Source organism: Dama dama, chromosome 20 (genome assembly GCF_033118175.1).
Source record: "Dama dama isolate Ldn47 chromosome 20, ASM3311817v1, whole genome shotgun sequence".
Lineage (NCBI taxonomy): Eukaryota > Metazoa > Chordata > Mammalia > Artiodactyla > Cervidae > Dama > Dama dama.
The window spans coordinates 100,541,257-100,562,757 of NC_083700.1; the positions used below are offsets into that span (position 1 = coordinate 100,541,257).

Here is a 21,501-nt window from a genome sequence, read left to right on the forward strand (position 1 = left end):
TATGTGGAATCTTAGTTCCCCAACCAGGGACGGACCTGCACCCCTTGCATTGGAAGTATGGAATCTTAATCACTGGAGTGCCAGGGAAGTCCCAAGAAGGAGTTTTCTTATCTGAGGCCATCCCTGCATCTGGGCCATAGACCCCTTTCCCTCTCATCTCCTCAGGGATTTTGCAACATTAAGTGTCCTCCCTCTGCTGTATCTTCAACCTCTCAGTTCAGAATGGCAGCTGCATTTAAAACATGCTCAGTTGTCTCCCATCTTAAACAAACAAAACCAGTTCCTTGACCCTGAATCATCCCTTAATTACAACCTTGAAGAAAGCAGGGAAAACCACTAGACCATTCAGGTATGACCTAAATCAAATCCCTTACGATTATACAGTGGAAGTGAGAAACAGATTTAAGGGACTAGATCTGATAGAAAGTGCCTGATGAACTATGGACAGAGGTTCATGACACTGTACAGGAGACAGGGATCAAGACCATCCCCAAGAAAAAGAAATGCAAAAAAGCAAAATGGCTGTCTGAGGAGGACTTACAAATAGCTGTGAAAAGAAGAGAAGCCAAAAGCAAAGGAGAAAAGGAAAGATATTCCCATTTGAATGCAGAGTTCCAAACAACAGCAAGGAGAGATAAGAAAGACTTCCTCAGTGATCAATGCAAAGAAATAGAGGAAAACAATGGGAAAGACTAGAGATCTCTTCAAGAAAATCAGAGATACCAAGGGACTATTTCACGCAAAGATAGGCTCAATAAAGGACAGAAATGGTATGGACCTAACAGAAGCAGAAGATATTAAGAAGAGGTGGCAAGAATACACAGAACTGTACAAAAAAGATCTTCATGACCCAGATAATCATGATGGTGTGATCACTCACCTAGAGCCAGACATTCTGGAATGCAAAGTCAAGTGGGCCTTAGAAAGCATCACTACGAACAAAGCTAGTGGAAATGATGGAATTCCAGTTGAGCTATTTCAAATCCTAAAAGATGATGCTATGAAAGTGCTGCACTCAATATGCCAGCAAATTTGGAAAACTCAGCAGTGGCCACGGGACTGGAAAAGGTCAGCTTTCATTCCAATCTCTAAGAAAGGCAATGCCAAAGCATGCTCAAACTACCGCACAATTGCACTCATCTCACACACTAGTAAAGTAATGCTCAAAATTCTCCAAGCCAGGCTTCAGCAATACATGAACCGTGAACTTCCAGATGTTCAAGCTGGTTTTAGAAAAGGCAGAGGAACCAGAGATCAAATTGCCAACATTCGCTGGATCATTCAAAAAGCAAGAGAGTTCCAGAAAAACATCTATTTCTGCTTTATTGACTGCCAAAGCCTTTGACTGTGTGGATCACAATAAACTGGAAAATTCTGAAAGAGATGGGAATACCAAACCACCTGACCCGCCTCTTGAGAAATCTTTATGTAGGTCAGAAACAACAGTTAGAACTGGGCATGGAACAACAGACTGGTTCCAAATAGGAAATGGAGTACGTCAAGGCTGTATATTGCCACCCTGCTTATTTAACTTCTATGCAGAGTACTTCACGAGAAATGCTGGGCTGGATGAAGCAAGAGCTGGAATCAAGACTGCTGGGAGAAATATCAATAACCTCAGATATGCAGATGACACCACCCTTATGGCAGAAAGTGAAGAAGAACTAAAGAGCCTCTTGATGAAAGTGAAGGAGGAGAGTGAAAATGTTGGCTTAAAGCTCAACATTCAGAAAATTTAAGATCATGTCATCCGGTCTCATCACTTCATGGCAAACAGATGGGGAAACAGTGGAAACAGTGAGAGACTATTTTTGGGGGCTCCAAAATCATTGCAGATGGTGACTGCAGTGAAATTAAAAGATGCTTACTCTTTGGAAGGAAAGTTATGACCAGCCTAGACAGCACATTAAAAAGCAGAGACATTACTTTGCCAACAAAGGTCCATCTAGTCAAGGCTATGATTTTTCCAGTAGTCATGTATGGATGTGAGAGTTGAACTATAAAGAAAGCTGAGTGCAAAAGAATTGATGCTTTTGAACTGTGGTGTTGGAGAAGACTCTTGAGAGTCCCTTGGACAGCAAGGAGATCCGACCAGTCCATCCTGAAGGAGATCAGTCCTGGGTGTTCATTGGAAGGATTGATGCTGAAGCTGAAACTCCCGTACTTTGGCCACCTCATGCGAAGAGTTGACTCATTGGAGAAGACCCTGATGCTGGGAGGGATTGGGGGCAGGAGGAGAAGGGGACGACAGAGGATGAGATGGCTGGATGGCATCACCGACTCGAAGGACATGAGTTTGAGTAGACTCTGGGAGTTTGTGATGGACAGGGAGGCCTGGCGTGCTGCGATTCATGGGGTTGCAAAGAGTCGGACGCAACTGAGCGACTGAACTGAACTGAACTGAAAGGATTCTCTCTCAAACTCTCTTTTACTAGTTATTATTTTATTATGGTAAAATAGACATAACAAAATTTACCATTTAACCATTTCACGCAGCTCAGGCCTCTTTCATTCTGCATGTTCTCCCTGAGTAATCTCCATTCTTGTGATTTCACTGAACATAATCGAAGTTTCCACATCTACTTCCATAGTCTACATCTTTCTCAGGATCTCCAGATTCATTTATCTGCTGCCTACTGAATACTTTTACTTGCATATACTATAGACACCTCAAACAGAATGTGTCCTAAACTCAAATAATCTCTGCCAATAATGCCTTGCCCTACCCACCAGTCTGTTTCTCCTCTTCCCTGGAACACTCACTGAGTGTTTGCTTTCACATCTGGTGGCCCAAGCAGAAACCAGAGTCACTCTTGATTCCTCTCCACCCTCCTAACACCCAATCAACCATCAGGTCCTCATATCTGTCTCCTTCTTAAATCTTGAATCTGTTCACTTCATTCCTACTCTAACCACCTTAGTTTCAACCATCATTGCTCACCTGCATCATTTATAAAGCCTACCACTCTATATGGCTTCCCTGATAGCTCAGTTGGGGAAGAATCTGCTTGCAATGCAGGAGACCTCAGTTCAATTCCTGGATCAGGAAGATCCCCTGGAGAAAGGAAAGGCTACCCACTCCAGTATTCTGGCTTGGAGAATTCCATGGACTATATGGGGTTGCAAAGAGTCGGACACAGCTGAACGACTTTCACTTTCACCACTATATATCCTGTCTCTACTTTACCTCTGGTCTAATTCCTTCTCCGCAGTGTAGCCAAAGTGATATTCTGACCTCTGATCAGGCCATTTCCTTGCTTAAAGCCCTCCTATAACTTCCTGTTAGTCTCAGGATTACCCCAACCTCATTCATATACTGTAGATGGCAACTTCTTATCCTTCTAGCCATGTATCTCAACTCTAGTTCCCTGATGTTCTACAAATTACTCAAAATAACACCAATTGGTCATGTTCTCTCTTGCCTTTAAATCTTTCTATATTCTGCTTTCTTCTTAGATTGCTCCCTTGCCCACCTTGCTTTAGCTTGGTAACTTCAGCTTTATCTCTTTTGGGAAGTCTTCAATATCTTAAACTAAATTAGGAGCTCTCCTATGTAAACCTGTACCATCTTGCACTTACTCTTATCCTGGCACTTACTGCACTGCACTGAAATTGCCTGTTTACTTGCAGTCCTCTGCCCCAGATGAACTGGAAACGCCTTGAGAGCAGGACTCTCCTACTTCCTGCGAGAGCAGACTGCCTAGTGTGGTAGTTGGCACGCAGTGTGTTCCAGCTACATGGTTAATGAGCGAATTCCAGAGAAAAAGGAGCAAAGACATTTCAGACAGAGGGAATGACTATGATAAAGACTCAAGGTATTGACTCAACTAAGATGAGCAGATTCACCTTGAAAGCCAACAAGAGCTACTAGAGGGCTTCTGGGGAGAGAGAACATAAGAGATGTGGGCAATTTGGAAAAACAAGTCTCAATTCTACTTTTAGGACACTCACCATAGGAGAAGGTGTCTGGCATGGGGACCCCATGCCCAGCCAGCTCCTGGAATGTCCAGAATTTGTTGATGCAGTTTAGAATGCTCTGTGGGCGGTTGACTAAGCGGCAGCCCAGCTTCTCCAGGTGTCGCAGGACGGTGATATCACTGTCCGACTGCACGGAGGGCGTGGGCACGCGGACAAGCACCACGTCTGGGAAAGTGGTGAGCGCCTTCTGGTTCAGCTGCAGGCCTGCAAGCAAAGGGAGAAGTGAGCTGTGTGCTGGCTGTCTAATCCCACCAGAAGCACTGCTTCCAACAGACTCCTCAAGACTGAAGTTAGCGGGAAGAAGAGCCTTGAAAATGGCACTTGAATATCCTGTTGTAATGAGATGCTACTGTCCATCTTATACTCCAAGAAAATGGGCAGAGTATGACACTGAGGAAATACAAAAGAATGAGTGGGGGCAGGGGAGGAAGGCAGCATACCGAGACTAATCCAAGTCAGAAAAATCCATAGGAGATAATAGTCCAGTACCTCCTTCCATGTAGAACTATTAATGACATTGGAACACTGAAGTCGCTCAGTCGTGTCCGACTCTTTGCGACCCCACGGACTGTGGCCTACCAGGCTCCTTGTCCATGGAATTTTCCAGGCAAGAGTACTGGAGTGGGTTGCCATTTCCTTCTCCAGGAGAACTATTAATAGTAGTCCCTAAAACATAAAGGCTTAGGAGGGTGGAGACAATGACAGGGAATGAAGTATAAGTCACTTAAATTATCTTTACTACTCGCATGATTTCATCTTGAAAAGTCATCTGGAATATTATGAATATAATGAATATAAAAATGTCAATGTTAAGTGAAAAAGAAAAGATATAAAATTATCGATACAAGTTAGAAAAGGTATATCAACATTTTAACAGTGAGTAATGGGATTATAGATGATTTCCTATATTATAATTATCCATATTTTCCAAAATGTCTCCAACTGCATATTATCTTTATAACAAAAAACTTAAAAAATAATCAATCTACTAAAAGTCAATTCAATATTAAGAAAAACTAGAATGCATCACAAAACAATTAATCTGTATAGCCAAATGACTTAAACCTGCATGACACTGGATGAACTGGGAGTAGTAGCTTGTGATGAAGAGTCAGAGGAACAGGAGTGAAGTCTTCAATAGTCTGTAGGGTTCCATGCAGAAGAATTACTTGGCTTGTCTTCTGTGACCTCAGGAGAAGGAGCTGAGGAGCTATCCCATAAGAGCATTATTCTGTCTGACTGCTCACTGCCATGACCCCAGCCCCTAGAACAGTATCTGGCACGTGGTAGGCATTCCATGTTTGTTTAATTGTATAGAAGCTACATAGAGATAGATTTGGGCTCAACAAAAAGGATACTTTTCTGCTGTCTTAGGATGAAATGGGCTGAGGCTCACTAGGTCATTCAAGGATGGCACACAAGGAATGTCAAGGTTAGATAAGCTCACAGCAACCTGCTTGATCTCTTTCAACCCTGATAGCCTATGGTTTGGAGAAGGCAATGGCACCCCACTCCAGTATTCTTGCCTGGAAAAGCCCATGGATGGAGGAGCCTGGTGGGCTGCAGTCCACAAGGTCACTAAGAGTCGGACATGACTGAGAGACTTTCACTTTTCACTTTCATGCACTGGAGAAGGAAATGGCAACCCACTCCAGTGTTCTTGCCTGGAGAATCCCATGGATGGAGGAGCCTGGTGGGCTGCAGTCCATGGGGTCACTAAGAGTCAGACACGACTGAGAGACTTTCACTTTTCACTTTCATGCACTGGAGAAGGAAATGGCAACCCACTCCAGTGTTCTTGCCTGGAGAATCCCAGGGATGGGGGAGCCTGGTGGGCTGCCGTCTATGGGGTCGCACAGAGTCGGACACGACTGAAGTGACTTAGCAGCGGCAGCAGCCTATGGTTTGTATTACTCTTAGTAGTTCACTGGGCATCTCCAGTGCACTCAGCACTGGGGGATACAGTGAGAGGGACAAGAAGCGGACCAGCGAGGGCAATGAGACGTGAGTTCAAGGAATGATTTGGTCTGCCCTAATGAACCTTAAAGGAGTCTCTAACAGGCTCCACAGAAAACCTTGTAAACACAGTTTGAGAACCATGTTATAGACTTTAACCTAAAGCACCTTTGATTTCGTAAGTGATAAAAGTGTACCACCATATTAATTTCAAGAAAATAAAAGTTACTAAGGAAGTTACCATTTCTCTACTCAGGGATGAATAATATCAATACAAAAACTCTAAGCAAAACAAAACAACAGCAACCAAACAGAAAAACCCAAACCAAAAAAACAACTACATGGATTTAACTTGCACAGTTTCCTCCCATTCTAGATGTTTCACCAATTTAAAGCAAAGAGAGTAAGTGCAGTCATTAAGTTAAATTGTTTTTAGTACTTCTGTTGACAGCGTGAACCCAAGGAACTGCAATGTAATTCTCAGGGATGATGTCTAAAGAGCATTCAGGTTATCTTCACTTTGCCATCAGAAAACAGTATCATTTATATGTGCTTTTTCCTTTGCCACTAATAGCCCCTGGGGAAAATAATCTGAAAGGGGGAGAAAGCAAACCCTGAGTAATATCCTGAAAATTGGTAGGAGAAGAAAGAAAGGTATTCAAGTTGGTGAAAAAGGTGAGTAAATACAGAACAGTCAGGGGAAAAGCAACAGCCCAGAACGACATTACATAATGAGGTAATATATGCAAAAATGCTTTGAGAACTACAAAATGCTATGCATATGCAAGGCACTGGCATTTTTACTGCACAGACATTCTATGGAGCAAGGTAGGACACTTCATGGAGATTTGCACCACCTGATGAGAAAAATGGCTTTGCAACAGAAAAGTGACCTAGAGAGATGAGAAGCAGCAGAAACGTCTGGCTTTTAAATCTCAACACGAGACCACAGACAAACAGTTAAACTTCTAAATGGGAAGAAAAGAATTCAGTCATTTCTGGAAATACCAACCACAAGTGGACAGAGACAGCTCAGTCTCGACAAGCAGATTCAACGTACACCTAGGAAGTCTTACCAGGACTTCATCTCTCTTCTCCAAAGGTAAATCTTTGGGCCTGGCTCATTCCAACTGAAGCCTTTAATAAATGAAGAATGGAATGGGTTAACGTGGAGCTGAAAAGGCCCTCGCAAGCAGTTAGACAGATGTGGTCTCTGACTGTGCTGGCCTCCAGCTCTGTGCAGAGAGGAGCATGATGGATTTAGGGGAAACATCAGTACAACCAGTTCTTTCTCTGCCCATTGACCCAACTCCAGCATCCATGCCACGGGGCAACGTCACTTGCCCCCTGATCACTCCCATTTTCTTTGCTGTCTGTACCTTGGGCTTCCCATGTGGTGCCAGTGGTAAAGAATCTGCCTGTGATGCAAGAGATGTGGGTTTGATCCCTGAGTAGGGAAGATCCCCTGGAGGAGGACATGGCAACTCATTCCAGTATTCTTGCCTGGAGAATCCTGTGCACAGAGGAGCCTGGCAGGCTACAGTCTATAGAGTCGCACAGAGTCAGACATGACCGAAGCGACTTAGCACAGCGTGTCACGGCACCTTGTCGAAATCAAACATTTCTAGAAGCAGGAGACAAGAGTCTGCAGCTTGTGATGGCATCCGTCAGCAGGAACGGCAGTTCCACATAGCCACGGCCAAGAACAGCTTGGATTTAAGACTGGTGCTCGGCAAACCTGTCAGTGAGTTCTAGAGCCTTTAACCACTTAGTAATCTCTCTCCCTCTCCCCATAAATATCTCCTCTCAGGAAAGGATGGAGCTTAATGTGTCACCTTTCCTGGGATCATTAACGTTCCCGCTGCAATCCATGGGCCTTAAGCCAAGGGAATGAAGGGCTGATGCAGAACTCAGAGAGGGCAGGCCTCTGCTTTGCTGCCAAGGGATGGGCGGAAAGCCCTGAACCATGAGGGGCTCGTTCCCTCAATAACAAGGGATTTCATGTGATTAGGTGCCCGAGTGCTCTTGGGTATCACCTTGACCTGGACGGCAAGGTGAAGGAAAGGAGCTGAGTTGCTTCTGGGATATTTGGGGTCTCTCAGGCTCCTAGACTGGGCTTGAGATTTACTATTTAGCCTTGAACCACTTTTTTAAAAAAAATTAAAATGATCACTCTGTCCCCGAACAGGTCCATAAGATTGTGAGAATGATCAGACCCCAAACTAGTTAGTACAATGACGAATAACCAACCTCGCATAAATCAACTTTTTGAAACCATAAAATTTCCTCCTATTACTTCCAAAAAAAATAATATACTTTCATGTGCAATTATGTTCTGATTTCCTTTTGACTCTATTCTTTTTATTTGGAAATATTTTTAATGTATTAAAAACAAGACAGAAAAATGAGTAACTTTTCCAAAGAATTGAGCCTGTTTTTCTTTCTAACCTATATATTGGATTAAATTAATTCTACAAAACTAGACTTTTGCATTTATATGTACAACAGCAGAGAAATGAACATAATAATACAGAGAAATAGCTTTAGAAATAACTCATTACTGGAAAGCAGAGCTCTAAAAATTAAAACCTATTTTCAATCATTCATACAAATACAGGGAAGAGTCAAGGATAATAAAAGGTAAAATCATTCAGATCTGAATTTGCCTAACATTTTGTGTTTGAGGGACTTTGGTAAGAACTTTCATATGTATTATTGTATTTAAATTAAAGATGTTTTGTTAAAAAAAAACAAAAAAAACAGAACAGATGTAGTTACCGAGGAAGAGTGATCACCTGGGAGCTTGGGGGTAGTAAATGCAAACTATTACATTTAGAATGAATGAACAAGGTCCTACTGTATCGCACAGGGAACTATATTCAATACCCTGTGGATATTGGGAGTATCCACAGGGAACTATATTCAAAACCATAATGGAAAAGAATATAAAAAAGAATGTATATTGTGTATAACTCCGTCATTTTTCTGTCCAGCAGCAATTGGCAGAACATTGTAAATCAACTATGCTTTAATTAAAAAAAAAATGACATCTTGTATATGAATCCCTGGACTGAACTATTAAAAGTCTGCATTTACACAGACCTGATGCCCAGTGCGGAGAAGGCCATGGCACCCCACTCCAGTCCTCTTGCCTGGAAAATCCCATGGACGAAGGAGCCTGGTGGGCCGCGGTCTATGGGGTCGCTAAGAGTCGGACACGACTGAGCGATTTCACTTTCACGCATTGGAGAAGGAAATGGCAACCCACTGTGGTGTTCTTGCCTGGAGAATCCCAGGGACGGGGGAGCTTGGTGGGATGCTGTCTATGGGGTCACACAGCGTCGGACACACGACTGAAGTGACTCAGCAGCAGCAGCAGCAGATGCCCACTGGGTCACGACCCTTTAGATGTGTGGACACACAGCACTCATTCACATACACACATATACATCCCCGACTTCACAACCAAAATGCAAGCTTCAGAACTAACCTGGCAGGGCTTGTGTGGTGGCTCAGTGTTCAAGAATCTGCCTGCTAATGTAGGAGACACGGGTTTGATCCCTGATCTGGGACAGTCCTACATGCCGCGGAGGAACGAAGCCTGTGTGCCAGAACTATTGAGTCTGTGCTCTAGAGCCCAGGAGCCACAACTACCGAAGCCCACGTGCCCTAGAGTCCATGCTCCTAAACAAAAGAAGCCACCACAATAAGATCGCACAACTGCAACAAACAGTGACCCCCACTTGCCACAACGAGAGAAAAGCCCATGCAACATCGAAGATCCAGCACAGACAAAAAATAAATAATTGATTAAAAAAAAAAAAACCCTAAACTGGCTTTGTGTATGCTAGGAAAAAAACACTCTTCATGTACAAAGCAAGTGGCAGAAGTAAGAAAAAGAGCAGAACACCATTGCAGGAGAGCCAGCAAAAAGACCTCACGGGAGTTTTTAGAACCACTACACTTGAGTAGGATCTTGTTTACTACTAGCCACGGTTGGCAGCAAGGCTCAGAAAGGAATCAACCCTATAAATAAAGTAAGTGGATAATAATCCATGAAGTGCTGCACATTACCATGTTGTGTTAGGAGGAATATGTGTCATCCCAAACATGATCTGGCTCATCCCAATCACTCTCCACATTTTCTCCAGTCTTTTTCTACCCTACCCCCCAGCATTTCCTCATACAGAAGTTATTTTTATTCTTACTATGCCACTCTTCCTTCCCTTTCAAAGGTCTTTGTTACAATGCTCAAAGAAAATCTCATCTCCACCTCATTAAGACCCACAGTCATTATGTGGCCACCTTTTTCCACCAGACGCTATTTTGAGGTCATGTAATTCAGTTCAACCTTTATTGAACTGTTGCGATGAGTCAGACACAGGAATACAAAGATGAGCCAGGTGGTCTCTGCCTACCAGTCTATTGTCTCCTTATGGAGAAAGATACTGACATCATTGTAATTCATTCAGTCACTCAACACACATTTATCATTGCACGCAGTCATTCAGTGAAGACTTATTGAGCACCTCTTTGGGCCAAATCCAGTGTTGGTTTTGGGTTTCCCCAGCAGGACTCCTGGAGACAAGGACTGAAGTACAAGAGGTTTATCATCAGGGTGGTAATTTCAGGAAACACTGGGAGGGGAGTGGAAAAAACAATGCTGCAAATAAAAGGTGTCTTAGGAAGTGAGTGATGACCTTGGCACCCAGAGCTTAATCCTGCTGGGCAACAATAAGAAATGGTTTAGTGCACACTCTTTGGTTACCACACCCAAGGGGCGAGGGAGCTAGTGATTTATAATTTTATATGTATGCTAAGTCCGGCTGAGAGCTGATCCAGGGGTGTGGTGCTAATTCCCTGGCCCTTTTGGCTTACCATACATGTGCGGGCAAAGTGAGCTCCTGTAACCAGAGAAAGCCCTCAGGCAGAGATTCACGTACTGATGGTTAGATGCAAGACAGGGGGTGGGGTAGGGGTGCCATCAAGTGTAAGGACCAAGCGCCATGGGAGAGCCCCTGACAGTGAAGGAACATGCACCCAGGCACGGTCTCAAGGGCTGGGCACAGGGGCTGAGGTGTGTGAGTGAGACAGCATCCCTGGGATTTAAGAAGAAAGAAGACAGACAACTGTAATTAATGTCAGTGAGGTTCTACAGAGCACCTGGGTATTAAGAAGAGTTATCAGCCTGGTTTGGGCAGGGGCTGGGGAGATTCTAACACAATATTAGAAGTGCTCTAGCAGGCATATATATCGGTACAGTGACAGCAGAGGAGGAGGGAACAGCTAGGTGATTATTTCTGAGAGAATCAAGGCAGGTTTCAGAAAGGAGATGTCAACTCACAGTGCTTCTCGCTCAGAAGAAACATGTATAACTAATAAAAGCTTGATGTCTATCTCTTGTTGCAAAGGCATGGCAACTCATACATGCTGAGTTTAGGAATATCCCAGGGCTATTTGCAAAGGCCTTTCAGGAAGTTGAGGCCACAAGAGATGAAAGGCAATTATGGCAAAGTGGATAAAGTCCTGGCCTCTAAGTCAGAGACTTGATTTAATTTGTGCTGTCATTGAACAGCTTGGCAAGACAAAAAAATGTCCCTGGGTCTCAGTTTCCTCTTCTGTAAAACAGAAGAACTTGAAAACCTTCCTCTCTCCCTCACCTCACCAACACAATCTTTCCTGCAACCACAAAGACAACTCTCATCAAGCCCTTTCCCCCTTTCAGATCAGTCTCTCAAGACTCCAGTCTACAAGGCCATGTCCTTGGACTCTGATCCACACCCAGCCCAGTTCTGACACTGCCTTTTCTACTCACACCTTCCATCTCCCCTGTGCCCTACGGGACTCAGTCAATGGGACTCAGTGGGCGGCAAATCCCCTATCCTTGACCTTTTCATGACTGTTCCTTTCCTCTTCTTTCTTTGAGTCTAATTGACCCCTGCCTCTCCCCAGTGGTACTGCTTCTTACTCCCTCCCAAGCTACAGAGGTTTTCTCTCTCTCATGCCCGGGGTCACTGGGCCTGGAGGTAGGAGAGACATGCTCCTTGCTTCTCACTGTGGCTTGACCATCCCCCTTCTCTCCTCCTAAAACACCCAGTCTGACTCTCGTCCACCACCACCACATCTCCCTACTTGTGCAGGTCTTCTAAGGCTCCCAGTCACTCCCCTGTCCTTGAAGCTTTAGCTCCAGAGTCACTGACTCTCTTGCACTGTCATAGATACTGGTGACTTCAATATCCCAATGCAGGGGACCTGGGTTTGATACCTGGTCAGGGAACTAGATCCCACATGCTGCAACTAAAGATGCTGCATGCTGCAGGGAAGATCAAAGATCCCATGTGTTGCAACTGAGACCCAGTGCAGCCAAAGAAAGAAGTCAATTAATTAAAATTCTAAAAAAAGAATTCTTCCAATGCCCAGGTCTCTCCACTTTTTGACTTCCTTTCCTCCAAGGATCCTGTCCATCACCCCAGCCCAGCCACCACTCCCAGTTACATTCCAGACTTTATGCAGTGATCATAACTCCCATCTCCAACCACTGCCTCCTATCTTTCCAGCTCACTCTCTCATACTCCAACTCCCGCCACACTTTGATACCATCTGGAACTCCCATGCATGGATCCCCCATCTTTTTACTGCCCTTCACCCCCTTCATGCCCTCACTTCCTCCCTTACACTATTTAAATTCCACAGTGAAGGACCACACATGTACCTTCATGTCCTTGCACCCATTTCTTGCTTGGCTAAACCACAATCCCAGTAACCCTGATCCCACTCTGCCTACTTCATGTGTCCTCCTATGCAATGGAGCATGGCTGGAGAAAAAACACACAAACCTGTTGGCTTGTTTCAAGGGTATCCTTACTGCTGCCTGGTAAGCTATTCTATTTCCCTAGTTCATTCACTCTCCCTCAACCCCAAACAACTATTTCACACTTTGTCTTCTTGCCTCAAATCTTTACTTCTTCCTACCTCCTCATTCTGACTCTTCCTATTTCAATGATTCCGAAGCAATCGGAAAAGAACTTCTCTGTAAGTTTCCACTATCACATCTACCCACCTGCCTGTACCTGTGTCAACAGGTTACCTCCTCTGTTATACAGTGGCTGAAGTGTCCTTGTTCCTAGCTTAAGCCAACTTCTTGAAATATGCATTCGATCCCAACCCCTCTCAGGCATGTAAGGCACTGCTCCAGCAATTAACCTCCTCCTCCTAAATCTCCATTTCCCTCTATCAGATCATTCACACTAACATAAAATATGGTGTTATTTCTCTTCTTTAATAAAAGCCTCTCAAATTCATCTTTGAGCAATATCTTAACTCAAGCTGCTATTACAAAGTACCATAGCTTGGGTGGCTTAAACAATAGACATTTATCTTGCACAGTTATGGACATTGGAAGTCTGATATTGGGGTGGCAGCATTATTGCGTTTTGTTCCTGCTGGCAGTTAGCTGCCTTTTTGCTGTATCCTCACATGGCAAGGAGAAAGAGACAAAGATCAAGTTCTCTCAACTCCTGTTATAAAGGCACTAATCGGATCATGAAGACCCCACCCTCATGATCTCATCTAAATCTCATGACTCAAAAGCGCTACCTCGAGATACCATCACATCAGAGGTTAGGGCTTCAATATATGAATTTCGGGAGAACACAATTCAGTCCATACAAGTTATCAATCCATTCTTCACCTTTTCTTTATAATAAAACTCCTAAGACAGTGTGTATACTCACTGTGTTCTGTTACTTCATTGAAACTGCTCTTATCAGAGTCACTAATGCCAAGCCCACAGTTTAAATCCAATGGTCAATTCTCAGTCCTCATCTTACTTGATTTACAAACCACAGCTGAAAGAGTCTCATCATGTCTTCCTTCTTTAAATATTTTCTCCACTCAGCTTCCAGCACACCACACTCTCCAGGGTTTACTTCTTTTACTTAGGATTCTTTGCTGGGTCCTCTCCCTCTCCCCAGAGCTTCCCCAACGGCTCAGCAGTAAAGAATATGCCTGCAGTGCAGGAGAAGTGGGTTCGATCCCTGAGTGTGGAAGATCCCCTGGAGGAGAAAATGGCAACCCACTCCAGTATTCTTGCCTGGAAAAAATCCCATGGACAGAGGAGCCTGGTGGACTATAGTCCATGGGGTTGCAAGAGTCGGACAAGACTGAGTGACTTAGCATGCATTCTCCCTCTCCCCAACCACTAAACAGTGGAGTGTCCCAGAGCTCAGTCCTTGGATCTCTTTTCTCTCTGTAGTCACTCCTGGGATAGGTGTATAGAGATGCTCCTACTTTTGCTATCCTCAGGCCAGGACTTTCCCCTGAATTACAACTGATATGATAAACTGCCTACTTACCATTTCCATTTGGATGTTTAATGGGCACCTCAGGCAGTCCTGATCCTCACCACCTACCCAAACATACTCCCCTCACACCCTTTCCATATGAGTAAACAGTAAACCTGATTCTCACAGCTGCTTAGGACAGACATTGGAACTTTGAAGGCCTCCTTGGTTAGTCTTTCTTACATGTCCAATGTCTGATCCAGTAGGCAAATCCTGACAACTCTGTCTTCAAAATATATCCAGTCACTTTTCCCCTCCCCTCCGAAATCATTCTAGTCCAGCAATCAGCATCCTTCATCTCTCACCGAAGCTGCAGCAACACCCTCTCAGGCGATCTCTTTGCCTTTGCCCTTGCTGCCACCAGTCTGTTCTCACACTATGGCCAGTGTGATTCCGTGCACATAGGGCAGGTCACATCTCCTCTCTGCTCAGAATTCTTCAGTGGATTCCCAGCTCATTCCAGGGTAAGGTAGAAAGTACATCCATGACTCACAAGGCTCTATATACGGGCTCCCCTCCCACCCTCACCTCTCTGACCTCCTCTCCTGATGCTCATTCTTAACTCATTCTGCTCTGGCCACACTGGTTTCCTTGCTCTTCCCTCTCCCTGAAGCCCCCTACTCCTGGATATCCCAAACAGCCTGTGTCCTTATCTCCCTCAGGTCTTTTACTTGAACCTCATGTTCTGGGTGAAGATCACTCCAGCCACCCTATCTAAAATTACAGTCCTTTCCCTCGCCCCCAGAAATGTGCTGCTTTTTCTCCCTTCTTCCTTCTTTCCTTTTTTCCTCCTTAGCTCTTTTCACCAAATGCTAATATATTTTACCTCGTTTGTATTCTGTTTCCCCATCTAGAATGTACTCTCCTCGAGAGGCAGGGATTTCTGTTTTGTTCTGATGCCTAGATCAATACTCCACACATAGTAGGCAGTCAATAGATACTTATCGAGCAAATGAATGAACAAAATCATAATGACGACAGAGACTGTGTCTGTTCTTACTCTCCACTGTGTCTCCAGCGCTTAGCACAGCACCTGGCCTGGCACAGAGTGGGCACCCATATATTTGTGGAACGAAATAAAGGAATGAACAGGATCGCTGTGAAGATTAACTGACACATAAATGATATTAAACTATTAGGAGGAGAATGGGGCAACAGATTGAGATGGCTGGATGGCATTACTGACTCAATGAACATGAGTCTGAGCAAACTCTGGGAGATAGTGAAGGACGAGGAAGCCTGGAACGCTGCAATTTATGGGGTAGCAAACAGTTGGATACAACTTAGCGACTAAACAACAGCAAACAATAATAATACCAGAGTTATCAGAATAAGGAACCATTATTCCTGTTTATTCTTCGATGCACAGTAACTTAATTGTATCCCTTCCTCACAAAGAAATCTTGAGTTGCTTTTTAATAGTGAAGGATCAAGTAGAATTAGATTGAGAATTTTGGGTCCTGTTGTAGCTTTGTAACAAAACAATATAAAATTCAAATAAGGTGAAGTCTCTCTGGGAAATAGGTACTATGGCCCACCTATCTACTGGAGAAGTTGGTGGAGCGGGGTAAGCCTAGCAGTAATGTACCTGGATGTCAGTGGACTCTCTACTAAGAAGGGGAATGACAAGGGGGATGGATGGATGCAGATGACCTGGACCTCTCTGATGACGGCTGTATCCCTTCTATCAGGCAAGCTTAACCAATCTGGTGGAGGGCATGGTAGTAACAATGGATGATTCAGAAACCTATAAAGTAGGGCTCTGAGACCCACTAAGGACCCCCATCTATTAGTTCTAGAACATTTTCCAACACAGTTCACGAGCTGTCCCTAAAAATAGCTGTTAGAAACATCAACATAAACCACATTTCAACCCATCCTCAGTCCTGGAGGTCAGCCCACAGTAATAAGTGTGGACCCATGGGGTAAAGCATATCCATTCAGCACTCACGTCAGTCTGGAAACATTATATGGTCGGTGCTTCCACCCACTCCCTCATCTTTCCACTAGTGCTGGATACTGGTTTATTCAGATTACAGGGTGTCAGGCACAGGCCTTTAGCATGGACTAAGGTTAAAGATTAACCTTTGTGCACAAAGTTGAGCCTGGTACCCTTTCTTGCTAGTGTCTTCTTGCACAGTAATGGGAATCCATCCTTTCTCTGCAAGGCCCCTGTTCTCTTTTGGAAGGCTGAGATAAGACCATTTCCTCATTCAAATTTAATTAAGATTTCTCCCCACCCAAACATTTTAAATCTTACACACCTGATTCCTACAAAGAACCACGTGAGAATCTCCCAAAACACCTTAATGTAAAGAACCTGACCTAGAAACTGCCATGCAGCCACCAAGGTTTTAGCTCTGAAAGTAAGGGAAGAATGCTGAATCATCCTGCTCCTAGGAGCCAAACTGTAACACATCCTCATTTCCAGGTCAACTCATCTCTTCTGTCTTGGTTTCTGTTCCTGAGTTTGGGGCTATACTTGTTTCTTGAGACTTTTGTAAAGTCCTGTGGGTGGTCAAAATACTTGATTTGCACCAGTGACTCTGCCCTCAAATAAATAAACATCCTCATCACAAAAACAGTTATGCATCCAATCATGAAATCCCAGACACAGCAGCTAAATACAGCACAAGTCTCACATACCTGCATTAGCCTCTCACATAGCTGTATTAGCCGTTAAAGGCACTTCATTCAGTCATCCAACAAATGTCAACTGAAGGTCTACTATGTACCTCTTCTGGAGCATGCATTTGAGCAATATCCAGTCATTTAGGGGGTGAGAGGAGATGAACTTTGTAAATAGGTAAATTACAATAAAATACAATGAATGCTATCTTATTTGGCAGCAGATGGGAGAGATGCTTGGGGGCCAGGTAAGGAGTCAAGACAGACTTTAAAGAAAAGACTTGAGCTGCATATAAAGGGTGAATAAAAATAATAAAAAACAAAAACAAAAAAAACAAACAAAGGGTGAATAAGAGTTCCCCATGTGGCAGGGAGCTGGACCAGACGAGCATCTCAGGCAGAAGCAATTTCAGTGCAAGGGGCAAGTTGAAGTCAGTGCGGGCTGATGCATGGGATGCAGTGGAAGCAAAGGAAACAGAAAGTGCTGAGCCCAGAAATACTCAGTGTTGGTCCCCAACTGCCAGCCAGCACCATATGCCCAGACACTCTGACTGGGCACATAATTATCAGATTAATATGTAAAAAGAAACTTGGCCTATGGCATATGATAAAAACTCCAGGTGTTTTGTTTTGGATATTCCTACGTGCATTTTGGTACCATATTCACCACCACTGTATCCTCAGGATTGAGAATAATTAATAAAAATGTGTTGAACGAATGAAGAACTTGTGGTTTCTAAGAAGGACATGGGATGCACAGATTCTCATAATGCTACATCCAGCAGGAAGGTGAAGGGAAAGTGTTTTCTACAGGATTGCTTCAGTCACCTGAAGGTCATTCACTCTTCCCAGTAGTCTCCCCACCCGAATCTATGCTCAGTAGAGCAGACCACTGGGTTAAAAAGAATAACCATAAAACCTCGTATTTGCAGCATTTCTTCAGTTTACTTGTATTATTCTGTTTAAAATAACTGCAGTGTTTAAACGCAAAACTTTGATCCTCTTGTCTGAATTCTACTTCAGATATAACCTGAAATTCTTATCTCTGGATTTGGATTCCCACTAGCCTCCATGGAGGCAAGATGGGCAATGAATTTAAGGAACTGGTGGAGTCACTGCCCATTCTTGTCTCAAAATGACCCCTTTATCTACTCCCACATGAATCTAAAGGAAGAATGGAAAGAAGCAAAGATATGAAGCCTGAGTAAAGGTGACACTTTAACTTCCTAAACTATCACATTACTCTGCAACATCACTGTCTAGCCTCAATTTAATGTAATCCTGTTCAGTTTCATATCTACTGAGAAAAGTATTGGGCTGGCCAAAAAGTTCATTTGAGTTTTTCCATAACATCTTACAGAAAACTCTGAACTTTTGGGCAATACTATAGGTTGCAGATGTCCAAGGATACACTTATTCCATTATCACTGGCTGGGAATTAGATCTGGTTGTTAAGCATTCATTTGCTGCTAACTAGCTGGATGGCACTGAGCACGTCACTCCATCTCTTTGATCATTAGGTTTTTCATTTATAAAATGAAGGGGTCAGAATGGATGATCCCAAACTCCTTCCCAGCTCCCACAATAATTCTCAAATAGGCAAGGACATCAGTACCATTGTAGCTCTTTCTGGATTTCAAAGCCAGTAAATTCTAGAGTTTATTTCAGAGGAATACTTTGGCTTAACAAATTACCAACAGTTTTCTATAACTGACTCTAGAAGAAACTGGGAAATAGACTGTATATCTTAATTCATTTTAATACATTTATTGAGTGCCTATTACCTGAGAGGCACTATTTAGACACTGTTAAAGCACTGAGCAAAGCAAAGGAGCCCAGTATTCTCATGGAACTCACTTACTTGTGCTTTAATTAATCCCCCCATGCACCATGCACCGAGTAAGTCTTTTGACTGCTTTAGACAACAGAAACAGTGATCTAAAAGGTTTGTTTTATGCGTTGTGACTTGTGTGGGGCAATCACTGAATTAGCAAAAAATTAAAACTGCTTCAAAAAGTACCTGTGTTCATGTTCTTGATCGACTAGGCAAATAAGTACGTAGATCTTCTTGTAGTTTAGAAAGAAGTAACTACTGGCTTCTGAATAGACTGAGATACATTCACACATGAATTCCAGCAAAATTTTAAGACACTAAACAAAAGAGTGGAAATGTTTCCCGCAGCATTAGAATTTAATTTTCTATTTTCCTATGACTGACTGTTTAAAATGGGGTTCTAGATACCAAACAGAGAGCATTCCCCTACTCTTTCATGGAATGCATGATGGGTCTATAAAAAGGAAAATGATGTAGAATGATGTGCCTGTATCTCAAAAGAGGCAACTTTACAGGCTGGAAAAAAAAATTAAAAAAGAGCAAACTCTTAGGGGTGGAAAGATGTATATACTAGATCTAGATCAGGAAAATATGACAGATCATTCCATTTAAGTATAGTACTGACAGATAATTTTACAGCTGGGGGAACCCTAACCCTTAGCTTTATAAATGAGAAAGCTGAGATTCAAAAACATAAAGAGACCTGGCCAAGGCAAAGCCAAGATACTTGTTAGCAGCAAAACTGTAATAATCCAATTCTGCTGATTCCTCGTCTAGGAATCCAGTTCAGCGTTAACTGAGAATTTTTAGCAAATCGAGACTAGAGAGAGGGAGCCCTTTATGGTTGACAGCCACTCTTTTAGACTAAATGCATATGACACCCAGTGTTTGGAGTATATTTCTCCAACAGACTATTCAATCTGATAGCACTTATGAAGGTTTTTGATTAATTTATGGATGAAACATCTAGAACAGATATGGTCCACTTAAAAATAGGTCTTATTCAAAATCTCATGTGTATGTAGCCTGTTCAGAAGTTGGGACCCTTTTCCCCTGCCAAAGAAAAGTAACAAATTATGAGTTTATTTAACCAGGCATGATTGAAATAATATAAATGATATTCCAAGAAGCACTCTCAGTGGGCCCAAAGCTCCTAGGGTCCTGGACCCCTATGGATACCTCCATACTAGAGGCTGCAGAGACTCAAATACTGCAAGCCAGGGGAAGGCTCCTAAACTAGGATTCTTAAGCCAGAAACTGTTTATATTAGAATAATTAAGAATATCTAAAAACACACAACCTTTTGAGGTCATGGTCACAGCTGATAACCATGTCTTACTGCCCCCCTCCCATTCCCTACACTCAAAATCTCTCGAACTCAGTGGTGGAGAAATCAATGCAGCCAGAATGGTCTCTACCTGAAATCGTGACTTTTCTGAAATCAGAATACTTTCAGAGAGGAAGGTCAGTTTAAAGAAAACCCATCAAAGGTCTCCTCTCCTACTTTATACTCAAGAGGTGATTCTAATCTTTCTCAGATTTCTCCCCATCTGCAGGTTCCTAGTTTGGGAATAATAGTCTATGCAGTGCACTGCTGATGCTTAGACACTCTTGGAAAACTTTTAAAAACATTCATCTTAATGGCAATTTTGTAAATTTAGTGTTGGCTCTTATAAATCTAAACTGGCAGGGTACTGAAGCGAGCAGAATTTGCTAATTTGGGGTTAGCTTCATTTTCCTCGGACCTCCAGGCGACTTCAGGTGAATTCAAGTTCCTTCCAGACTAAGTCTCCTAAGTGAATTAAACCCCGTTCTCAAATCTTGGCCTCAGGGCAGATGCTGGTGGTCAAGAAAGCTCTCAAGGTTAGGGAATTTCTCTAACCCGAAGAGGTCTCTCGGGGGGAGAGCGGCAGGTTTGGGTGACCCAAAGGAGACTTGGCCGGGGGAGGCCCGATGCGCGGGCCCACTCGCTGGTTCTCAGGGACCCCGGAGCGCCACCCCACCCTCCCGGGCCCACCTAGCTCACCGAGGTTGCCGCCGACGATGGTGACGGCGATCTGGTCCATGAGCACCGCCCGGAAGCGCACGTCCTGCTCGGAGCAGCGCTGCCGGAGGGCGCGCAGGATCTGCACCTGCGGGTAGTCCTCGCGGATGCGCCGGTCCGTCAGGAACCAGAGCTGGGAGCACATGGCGGCCAGGGCGGCGGCGCCCGGTGGGGCGCGGGCCCCCTCGGCGCCCCGGGCCGCTCGCTCTGGCTGGCGGGCGGGCGGCCGGCGTCCCGGCGAGCGCGCGCCGCGGCTCCGCTCCCGCCGGTGCGCCAGGCGCCTCTGCAGCCCTGACCCAGCGAATCTGCCCGGCCACTCAGCGTCGCCGCCGGCCCCGGCCAGCCAATCAGCGCGCGGCGGCGGGCGCGGGCCGGCCACGGGGCCAGCTGCAGAGGCGGCCGCGGCGGGCGGCGCCCGGGAGGGGCGGCGGGGCCGGGGCCTGCGGCGGCCGGGGGAGGGGACCCGAGCGGGGCTGCTGGCCGGGGGGAGCCCTGAGCGAGACAGGCGGCGGTGAGGCCGAGCGAGGGCATCCCTGCCCCGCGCTGGACCCCGGTGGGCGTGGCGCTGCCGGCCTGGGTGGGGCGACCCGAGCGGGAGGGGTCGGGCTGCTATCCAGGGAAGCGGAGAGGGTGTCCCGGCTGCAGCGGGCAGCGGGATGCTTCCCAAAGGCCATCCCGAACACCTAGGGGCTGGGTGCATCGGCGGCCCCTACGGAACC

General features: G+C 44.6%; 2 protein-coding genes across 2 annotated transcripts in view; one reads left to right on the forward strand and one right to left on the reverse strand.

Annotated features, from left to right (window-relative positions):
• Positions 1-20,927, reverse strand: part of RIMKLA (ribosomal modification protein rimK like family member A) — a 35,252-nt gene extending 14,325 nt beyond the window's left edge. Inside the window, exons 1-2 of the mRNA XM_061120071.1 lie at positions 20,765-20,927; positions 3,952-4,182 (exon numbers count right to left, since the gene is read on the reverse strand). Of these exons, the coding sequence (XP_060976054.1) occupies positions 3,952-4,182; positions 20,765-20,927 (394 nt within the window). The remainder of the gene's footprint in view (positions 1-3,951; positions 4,183-20,764) is intronic.
• Positions 683-1,345, forward strand: LOC133040444 (uncharacterized). The gene has a single exon (XM_061120166.1). It carries the CDS (start codon positions 683-685, stop codon positions 1,343-1,345), a length of 663 nt encoding a protein of 220 aa, XP_060976149.1.
• Positions 20,928-21,501: the final 574 nt, after the last annotated feature.